The sequence below is a fragment of the Rhineura floridana genome, chromosome 18, assembly GCF_030035675.1.
Source record: "Rhineura floridana isolate rRhiFlo1 chromosome 18, rRhiFlo1.hap2, whole genome shotgun sequence".
Lineage (NCBI taxonomy): Eukaryota > Metazoa > Chordata > Lepidosauria > Squamata > Rhineuridae > Rhineura > Rhineura floridana.
In genome coordinates this window covers 5,262,199-5,272,631 of record NC_084497.1, presented here as the reverse complement: position 1 = coordinate 5,272,631, position 10,433 = coordinate 5,262,199, and the positions used below count along the sequence as shown (strand labels likewise).

General features: G+C 47.9%; 1 protein-coding gene across 1 annotated transcript; it reads right to left on the bottom strand.

Moving 5' to 3' along the window:
* Positions 1-15: 15 nt before the first annotated feature.
* UBA52 (ubiquitin A-52 residue ribosomal protein fusion product 1) lies at positions 16-6,191 on the bottom strand. Its single transcript, XM_061600728.1, has 5 exons — positions 6,086-6,191; positions 4,010-4,131; positions 2,549-2,635; positions 1,511-1,613; positions 16-238 (listed from the first exon to the last, which is right to left on the bottom strand). Exons 2-5 carry the CDS (start codon positions 4,110-4,112, stop codon positions 145-147), a joined length of 387 nt encoding a protein of 128 aa, XP_061456712.1. The 5' UTR covers positions 4,113-4,131; positions 6,086-6,191; the 3' UTR covers positions 16-144.
* Positions 6,192-10,433: the final 4,242 nt, after the last annotated feature.

Sequence of the window (10,433 nt, the reverse complement as noted above, 5' to 3'; positions counted from 1 at the left end):
CCAAACACAGCCTACTTGGTGCTCTGAAAGTTTATTCTAATGGGCAGGAAAAAGGAACGGCCGGGCCGAACAGGAGACAGAGCGCTTCACCGCAACAACGCCAAGCCCAGATTTGGGGATTGGGGGGAGACCGCACCCCCCTCTTTATTTGACCTTCTTCTTTGGGCGCAGGTTGTTGGTATGGCCGCACTTCTTCTTGCGACAGTTCACAGCACGGGGGTGCAGGCGGGCGTAACACCTGGAAGGGAAGAAATGCCTGAGGCTCCGGGGTGCCGGGAACCACAGTGGCCTCGCTCTGCTAAGGGGCCTTTCTAGTCCGGCCCCAAAGGATTCTGGGGGATAACTTTAGCGCTCAGACTCTCTGTCTTTGGGAAGGAGGAGAACAGCTTGCCAAAGGACATCTCACTGGAGATCAGTCTCAGGGATGGGGGACATCTGTGGCTCTCCAGGCGTTGACAGTCTCTAACTTCCTTCACGGCCAATGCCCAAGAGTGATGGGAGTTGTAGCACACCAAGAGGTACAGGGCCACAAGTCGCCCTCCCCTTTCTGCAGCGTTCTTCAGTGGCTGAGAGCTGGGGAATTTCCTCCAGATAAGGAGGGTGTAAATCAGGAGTAGGGAACCTTTGGCCCTCCAGATGTTCCCGAACGACAACCCCCATCATCCTTGGCCATACTTCCTGGGGCTCATGGGAACTATAGTTCAGCAGCATCCGCACCTGATGTAAATGATCTCAAGGCTTATTCCCCATCGCCCAACTCAAGGATGGGGACCTTCTTGGGACTCCCAACGCCTTCCCCTGTCTTTAAACGTATGAACACTCAGCCTCATCGCAGCCAATATTATCAGCTTTCCAAGGACCCTGGCAGAGAGAGGGGTGGATCTTTCTCGGCTACTGAGAAGATAGTTCTGCCTCAAAACTGAACCTGAGGCTTTCTGCATGCAAAGCCGTGCAGTCGAGATTTCCTTTCTTTTTGTTAAATAGAGATGCCGTTGGGGACTGAACTTGCAGCCTCCTGCATGCAGAGTCCCATGGGGACTGTCTCCAAAAGCAGGCACAAACACTCTCCCAGGGATGCTGGTCCAAACCCACACAGAGGAAAACTGCCTCCGACGCTGGCAAGGGGTTGCACTTGAGGACCTCTGAGGGAACCTTCTAATTCTTATTTGACGCTGCTAATGTCCTCTGCCTAGTAACAGCCTCGCTCAGCGTGGGGCAACCGCCAAGTGTTTTGGACTGCAACTCCCACTGGCCCCAGCTGCATGATGGGAGTTGTGGTCCAAGACATCTAGAGGTTGCTCGAGTTGGGAGAGGCTGCAGATGCAGCAAGCTTCGATACAGGAAGTCTTCTTGCTGTGAACTCTTGGCAGGCCCCGGTGCTTTGATTTGAGCAAGCCGCTGCTTCTGTCAACTTGACCCTCCCTCAATCTGGACACACACACCCCACCTCGTCCCCAACTGCCTTGGTCAGCAGCCCTACTGTGACGGCTCCTGCGAGGGTGGCACATACTTGCGGCAAATCATCTTGTCGCAGTTGTACTTCTGGGCGAGCTGGCGAAGAGACGGCTCGATGATCCCCCCGCGGAGACGCAGCACCAAGTGAAGGGTGGACTCTGCGCAAGGAAAAAAACAAAAGAGAAAGTGGATTAAGCAAGCCACGTTCCGCAGCATTCTAGGAAACTGCGAGATTAGAAACACAGAAAGCTGCTTTAAACCAGGCGAGACCACTGGCACGTGTAGCACTGATCTGGGTCAGGGTCTTGGGCAGAGAAGGGTCTTTTTTATCACCTGCTCCCAGACCCTTTTTAACTGGAGAGGCCTGTTCAGTTTGGTCTATGACCGTAAATAAAAAATCAATCAACTGGAGAGGCCGGGGACTGAACCCTGGGACTGTCGGAACGCAAAAAGGTAGCGTTATCACTGTTACAGTCCTTCCTCTGAACATAAACTAAGATTCTAGTCCTCGTGGCTCTGAATAAAAGGTCAGTTGAAACAGGAATGCAGGAAGCTGCCTTGTCCTCTTGATCCACCTAGCTCAAGTATTCTCTAAGTAGATTGGCAGAGGCTCCCCAAGACTTCAAACAGGAAGAGGCACCTTCACTGGTATTCTTTTCAGTACGCGCGCAAAACTTTGTGGTTTAGCCAAGCCTATCCAGATACATAAAGCTGACGTGCGTTTTAAAGTGTCAGTTCATTTCATAATGCGTATATTTTTAACCGCCAATTCTATTTATATTTTTTGGGGGGGGAAACTACTAGACAAGCTTGTTCTTAACTTCTGGTTTCCCCCCGATAAATTTAGCATGCATTTTATATAAACCACTTAGAGGATTTTTACAACTGAGCGGCACACAAGCCCTGTTAATTAGAATAAAAAATATTTTAAGCCACTTGCTGGAAGCTTTGAGCCTGGAAAAAAAGGGGGGGGGGACATACTTTCTACAACCAGAGACACACCACTCCAGACAAGAAACTAAGAGCGGCCAATGGACAACTTGGCCATCACCTCTACAACAAGGGGTGGGGGTTCTGCATACCAGAAGCATACCTTTCTGGATGTTGTAGTCCGACAGCGTGCGGCCATCTTCCAACTGCTTCCCCGCAAAGATCAGACGCTGTTGGTCAGGAGGGATACCTGCAAAGCAGAGGTTTTTCACAGAAGTCAGTGGCTGCCCATTAGCTACTGGGCTTTCAAGGTTCTGATGTACAAATCCTTATATACCTTGGCACCTGGACACCTGAAAGATCATCTTACCCCTTTTATACCCAGTCGATCTCTGTGCTCTGCAGGTGAGGGCCTCCTGCAGATACCATCTTATCAGGAGGACCATTCTGCACAACATAGGAAGCGGACCTTTAGTATAGGAGCACTGACCCTTTGGAATTCCCTCCCCTTAAATATTAGACAGGTGCCATCTCTGCTATCTTTCCAGCGCCTGCTGAAGATCTTCGCCTTTCAAGTAGAGACCTTATCCCAGTCTGCCTCTGTGTTGGAATTGCTTTTTAAGATTTTTTTAAAGCTTTTTTTTTAAAAAAAGATTTTTTTAAAGATGTTTTTGTTTTCATTTATTTTAAAGTCTGTTTTTTGAGAGCCGATGTGGTGTAGTGGTTAAGGTGCTGGACTACGACCTGGGACACCAGGGTTCGAATCCCCACACTGCCATGAAGCTCCCTGGGTGACCTTGGGCCAGTCACTGCCTCTCAGCCTCAGAGGAAGGCAATGGTAAACACTCTCTGCATACCGCTTACTATGAAGACCCTATTCTTTGACTTGACTAGACTTGACTTGAAGGCAGCCCATTTCCATTTTCAAAGTCTGCTGTTAGATGTATTATAGTGTTTTGGTTGCGGGGTATAAATGTAATAAAGGAAGGAAGGAAGGAAGATCTTAAGTCCATAGCATACAGAATCAGAGATATTGGTCCATCTAGCTCAGGAGAGTTTCAAGCAGAGGTCTCTTCCAGCCCTGGGGATATAGTACTGATATATCCCCCCCCCCCGAAAGGCCCTGTAGAATACAGCCGCTGTGGTTAGTAGCCACTGATGACCCTCTCCTCCTCCATGACTTTGGGTTATCTTCTTTTAAAACCCTCCAAGTTGGGGGCCATACCTGCCTCTCGTGGGAGCAAATTCCAGTTTAACTAAGTGCTGTGTGAAGCTGTCCTTTCTTTTGTCTGTCCTGAATCTCCCAACATTCAGCTACAACACATGACCCTACTGGGTCCTAGCTTTGTGACAGAGGGAGATAAAAGCCCCAAATGTTCTACCTTCTCCTCATTGGGGGGTGGGCTCCATCCCCTTGGTCAGTTTGGTTGCCTTTTTCTGAACCTTCAGGTCTCTGGCATCTCCAAACAGGACTGGCAGCGTTTCCGTCTGAAACGCTGGAGGGCTCCTGCCAGCCAGTGCCAACAATTCGGAGCTAGATGGGTCAGTGGCCTGACTCAGAAGAAGGCATTCTTCCCTAGTCTCTTGGCTGGCTCGGCACCCAAGCGCAGAGACAACAGCTCACCTTCCTTATCCTGGATTTTCGCCTTGACGTTCTCAATCGTGTCGCTGGGCTCCACCTCAAGGGTGATGGTTTTGCCCGTCAGGGTCTTCACAAAAATCTGCATCCTGGCAGCTGAGTGTCACCTGAAAAGGGGAGGGGGGGAAACACACAGGAGAAGCAGCGGTTAAACCAAATCAATATTCAAATCAAGGTCAGAGGCAGAACATCTGCCTTGTATGCAGAAGGCCCAGGTTCAGTACCCTACATCTCCAGGTAGGGCTGGGAGAGAACCTTGAGTCTGAACCCCCGGAGAACTGCTGCCAATCAGTGTAGACAAGACTGAGCTAAATGGACAGTGGTATGATTCAGTGTAAGGCAGCTGAGCTGTTCTAAACCCCCCGTTTCAACGAGATAAATTTTAAAGTCAGGCTAAGCTTTTCTACAGAGAATGATGGAACCTAAAAGCGCTAGCCTTTGGTTCGGACATCCAACAATAAGAAAAGTAATGATTGCTGTTGTCATTATTATTACACAAGTACAAGAAGCCTTTAGCCAGATTGTAGACAAGGGCTGGGGAACATTTGTGGCCTTCCAGATGTTGGATTCCCAATTCCCATCAGCCAGTGTGGCCAATGGTCAGAGATGTCAGGAGTCCAGCAACATTGGGAGGGCCACAGGTATTTCCTTATCCTTGCTCTAGTCCCTCAGATTCAGCCCCCTCCAAAAAATTAAAATATGGGGGATAATAAAACAAAGGTGTAAAGTAGTTCAGGATTAAGGAGGCTGGTAAGAATAAACAAACATGTATTTGACTATAATGGGCGGTGTCCAGTGGAGTCAGAGCAGACTGACTGAAGTTAATGGACTTGACTAAGTTAGGTTCATAAATTTTAAGGGGTCTACTCTAACATTAGATATAAACCAAGAGAGAAAGAAAAATACAGAGATCATACAATTGCATGTAAATTCTTTTACATACATACACACTTAAGAAGGTCCTTTATAGAGGTAGACTGAGAGATTAAACAGATTATATTTCTACGTCCTTTTAATACACGCAATGCTTTAGACACAGATATTAAATATTACATAGTTATACCTGTGTCTAAAAACATTTTGTGCACTTATAAAAGTTAACTTAACAATTATACATTTATGTCAGAGCGGACTGAGGCTGGTCACAACGAACAGAAACACACAAAGGAGCGATATAGTTATATTCCTCTGTTTTCAGACACACACAAAACATTAACTGTAGAGTGAGACTGATTATAATAGATATTTCTATGTATATACCCACACATGACGCTTCAGACAAGATATTATACAGTTACATCTAGAATGTTAAAATATAGTTATGCCTGTGTCTAAAACATTTTATAGATACACAAAATTTTGTTAAGGGGGTAAATAAACGGCAACAAAGTAATACTTATATCGAGAGAGAGAAAGAAAGGAAAAACCGATTATACAAGTAACATATATATATGATACCAGTCTCCTTCTGTGTTGGAACTACTCTTTAATATGCTTTTAAACCTTTTTTTTAAGATGTCTTCAAAGCTTTAAAAAAATGTTTTTAAAGTTGCTTTGTTTTAATGTATTTTTAAAGCCTGTTTTATGGTGTGTGTTTTAAATTTTTAAATTGTGTTTTAAAAAATGTGTTTTTAAATTTGTATATTTGTTTTAATGTTTTTAGTTACTGTAAACCGCCCAGAGAGCTTCGGCTATGGGGTGGTATATAAGTACAATAAATAAATAATGATGTTTTAAAGTGTTTTTAGTGCTTTTGTTTGCCGCCCTGGGCTCCTGCTGGAAGGGCAGGATATAAATCAAATAATAAATATATATAGAGAGAGAGAGCATAACATACATGCATATATAAAACGTATTTATATATATATAATGTATCACATACATATAAATGTAACGTATATATACTAAATATATAAGTGTAACGTATATATACTATACATATCATATAAATAAACATTTATAATATATAAAGATGCAAACGGCCCTCCCCCCAAAAAAGTTTAAAAAAAGGGGGGCAGAGAGATAAAGAGGGACCCAGGCGTCCGAAGCGAGGTCACCCACCTTCCACGCGTCTCCTGCCGCCTCTCCTCGCCGAACAGAAAGAGAGCGAGCCCCGACCGGAAACGGAAACGAGGCTCACTTCCGCCACCTCCTCTTTTCCTCCTCCTACTTCTAAGCTCCGCCCACACCAGGCGGCGTCACAGACGTCGCTCTGGGTCACCCTCAACGTCATCGCGCGTCATCTGCGCACGCGTAGGCCGGGCGTCTTGTAGTTTTTTTCTTTTCCTCCTCCTTCAGACCACAGAGATAAAAAAAATTTAATGAAAAAGACTAATCTCGGTTTTGGAGCGGGCAGTTTCCGGGTTCACACGGGAGGAAGAAACCTAAAACATCATCATCATCATAAAAAATACTGTGCCAAGGAAGGGTGGGAGAGCTTTTTTGCAGCCCAACGGTCGTATTCCCTTTTGGGCAACCTTCCGGGGGCTATATGCCAGATGTGGGCGGGGACAGGAGCAAAAGTGGGCGGAGCAATGGCTGTAAATTTTAGCTTTGTACAACAGGCTGATTTCTAAGTTTTCCTTCATCAAGACGCCCCAAAAGGGGTGTGTGAAGCACTGCCAGTGTGGCCTGGAGAGACAGTTTCAAGGGCCGGAGAGGGAGCCCTGGAGGGCCACTTCTCCCAAAAGGCAACATAGAGCTTGATGCAGCCTCCATGTTCAGGGGCAGTCTACCCCTGAATACTGACTGATGGGGGCCAACAGTGATTAGAGAGGAGAAGCAACCCGGGGCAGGGCCATCTTATGATCCTGCTGGAATCCTTCATGAACTTGCAGTTATAGGAACGTGACACCAGAGTATCAAATGATGCCAGGCATAGAGAAAGCGGGCAGAGAAATGTCGTTCTCCCTCTATCGGAACACTGGAACTGGGGGATGTCCCATGAAGCTGAATGCTGGGAGTTTCGTGACAGACAAAAGGAAGGAGTTCTTCATGCAACGCAAAATTAAACTCTGGCACTCTCTCCCACAAGAGGCGGTGACGGCCGCCAACCTGGATGGCTTTAAAAGGGGGCTAGACAAATTCACGGAGGAGCAGGCTGATCTCCATGCCTACTAGCCAGGATGGCTGCATTCTACCTCCACTGTCAGAGACAGGATGCTTCTGAGTACCAGTTGCTGGGAACGGCATGCAGAGACGGTGCTGTTGCGCTCAGGTCCTGCTTGTGGACCTCTTCCCATCGGGGCATCCATCTGGCCACTGTGAGAACAGGATGCAGGACTAGATGGGCCCCCTTTGGCCTGACCCAGCGGGCTCTTTTGATGCTTTTCAGTTCCAAAGAGTAAAAAACCCAGGGACGACGTTGACTGCTGCCTATGAGGCAGGGGGTGCTGTGGTCAGCATTCCTAGGAGCCGGACTGGACAGAGAGGGGCCCATGATTCAACCCTATCTGGGTCATAGTCTCAGGACACACACACACCATACATTTAAGTCACACCGAAAGAACGTTTAAAGCACGTGACTTCCCCCAAAGGATCCTGGGAACTGTCGTTTACCCTGAGCTACAGTTCCCCGCACCCTTAACAAACTATACTTCCCAGGGTTTGCTTTAAATATTTGGTGTGCAAGCAAATCTAGAGTCAGGGGTCATCCCTCCAAGGAGTGGTTAAGTACCTGCAAAACTGGGTCCTATGAGATCAGACTATTCATCTGTCTCGGGCAGGGAGGGAGGCCACTTGTCAGTCCAAGGGCCGCATTCAGTTCTGGACAGCTTTCCGGGGGCCTCATGCCTGTGGTGGTCAGGGCCAGAGGCAAAAGTGGGAGGAGCAGCAAACATGGCTGTGAGCTAGCTCCTCTCGCACACACTCACAGACCCCTCTCTACCATCCCTCCAGGGAGCATGATCAGACTCTTTTCAGCCTCTTTTCACCCCCTCCTCCCAAAAAACCTAAAGGCTGGTGTAAAGCAGAGCCTCTTAAGGGCTGCAGCCAGGGAAGAGGGGGTGTGGCCTGCAGAGACTTGGCGTGGATCTAGCCTTTAATTCAGAAGTTGGACTATGATCTGGGAGACCAGGGTTCGAACCCGCACACAGCCATGAAGCTCACTGGGTGACCTTGGGCCAGTCACTGCCTCTCAGCCTCAGAGGAAGGCAGTGGCAAACCACCTCTGAACACAGCTTACCATGAACACCTTATTCATAGGGTCGCCGTAAGTCGGGATCGACTTGAAGGCAGTCCATTCTTAATTCTTAATGAGGACTAGAATCTTTATTTACTTACTACTAGCTGTGATGGCTATTATTTACTAATCCAGAAGTATCTACTAATTCTGGAGTATGAGGTCTAGAATCTTTATTTATCTTTACGAGAATCTTTAAATATATAAATAAATAGATCTTTAGGAGAAGGGCTGAGGGTTAGTGGCGGAGGGCCTGCTTTGCATGAAAAAAAAAACCAAGTTGGGAGAGGGTTGTTGCTCTCAAATCCTGGTTTTTCCCATTTCCTGCCTCCAGTTATCATCTATCCGCTGCTTAACCCTGACAATCCCTGGCCAATATCATTTACACACACACACACGCCCACTCCCCAGGATCGGAAGCTCGTGCGAATAACTGGACCGTTGCTTCAGGCACCAGTGAAACGGCCATGCTCCAGATTCTTCAGGAGAAACACCACCACCAGTAGCACCCTCATCTCAGTGCATCAATGCTCCAAAGTGACATTGCCGTGACACGGACTTGACTTCCTGCGTTTTGCTGCTGAAATCAGGCATACACTAATTTCCTGTATTTGTTAGGGGGTGGGCCAGGGATCTCTTGCCCTCCTCCTCCCCCCCCCTTATAACTATTGTGTTTCGTCTTAACAGTGCGGCCGGGTACGGTGAGATTCCCAGCCACTGGGTGAGGGTTGTGGCTCAGCACATCCGCCCTGCATGCAGAAGCTCCCAGCTTCAATCTGAGGCCAAGAGCCTAGTCCTCATGCTTCTGCATAAAGGACTGGTTTCAGTTAGGAACATAGGACGATGCGTGACAGTGAGGCAGGCCACACCGTTCCCTCTGAATCAGGAATGTCTGAAGGAAGGACCCATAGCTCAGAGCACCTGCTTTGCTTGCAGACGGTCCCGAGTTCGACTCCCGATGGCATCTCCAGGGAGGGCTGGGAATTTCCCCCCTTGCCTGAAACCCTGGAGATGCCCATCTGCGCAGACTATACTGAGCTAGATGGTCTGAGTTGGTCTCCGGCAGATCCCTGTATTCCACCTGCCCTCATCATTTGCTGCAAGACAAACGCGTGCCATCGTGGGCCTACATCTTGTAAAGGCCTAGCAGTTTCCCTGGGAATCTAAACAGCATTACTTTGGTCCCACGTCGACTCTGTTGTCCCCTCCCCTGTCGGAGACAGGATGCTGGGAATCACAGATGAGGAGGATTGCTGTTGCACTCAGGTCCCGGCTTGGGGGCTTCTTCCCATTGGGGGCATCTGTGACAACAGGAGGCTAGGCTACGGTGGCCCCTTGGGCCTCATCCAGCTGCTGTGGGACCCTTAGGCCAAATTTCACGGTCTCATTTGGTTCCGGGGGGGGGGGGAGCTCATCAGCATGACTCCCGTCTCCTTGGGGGTGTTCATCCACTTTTGCTCAAATTCCACCTCTCCAAATTGCCACAGAACGGTACTATGTCGTCTGGTTATGAGGCAGAAGGATCCTCCGCTCCCAGCAACTTCTGTCCCCCTTCCACAAAAGTCAATTTTCCCTCCTCCCCCCGGCATTTTTTTTGAAATTTGGCCTTGGTCTAAGCAGCAGGATCATTGAACAGGAGCGCCTCTGCTAGGAGCCAGTGAGACACAGCAACATTTTGTTGCAGGTTCCCACTTGTGTCCGCATATTCCAGGGAAGCCAGACCAAAGCTCAGGCTCCTCCAGAAATTATTATTTTTCGGGATGGGAGGTAGGTGCCTTGATCATGGCACCCTCTGTGGGAGCCCCATTAACCTGGAAAAGGTGGGCCATGCCACAATGGAGAATTCTCTTAGGATGCTTCTGATCTTCAATGCAAAGTGGGCATTCTATGCAAAGTGGGCATGGTTCCACTCTCAGGGCAATTGCACCCTTGTTAATAAAAATAATAATATATTATACACCTGTGGGGAATGCTTTAAGTTGGATTTCCCCACTGAGGAGGGGGTTGGACTTGATGGCCTTACAGGCCCCTTCCAACTCTATGATTCGATGATTGATGTGATTTCTTGCCTACTCGTCACCAAAAGGTCTTTTTGGCCCCAACTGAAGACCTTCCGCTTTCAACAACCGTTTTAAGTAGAGATCTTTCTCCCATTCTGCATTGGAATTGTTTTGATATATAGACTATGTTTTTAACTGTTTTTGGTATCGATTGTTTTTATTGTGTTTT

What these genes read in the sequence shown, in the direction of transcription:
- UBA52 (XM_061600728.1), bottom strand. Translation starts at nt 4,112, where the DNA reads ATGCAGATTTTTGTGAAGACCCTGACGGGCAAAACCATCACCCTTGAG. An exon ending in GGACTACAACATCCAGAAAG is followed by an intron (nt 1,614 to 2,548) that starts GTATGCTTCTGG and finishes TTCCTTGCGCAG; the next exon opens with AGTCCACCCTTCACTTGGTG. An exon ending in GACAAGATGATTTGCCGCAA is followed by an intron (nt 239 to 1,510) that starts GTATGTGCCACC and finishes CTTCCCTTCCAG; the next exon opens with GTGTTACGCCCGCCTGCACC.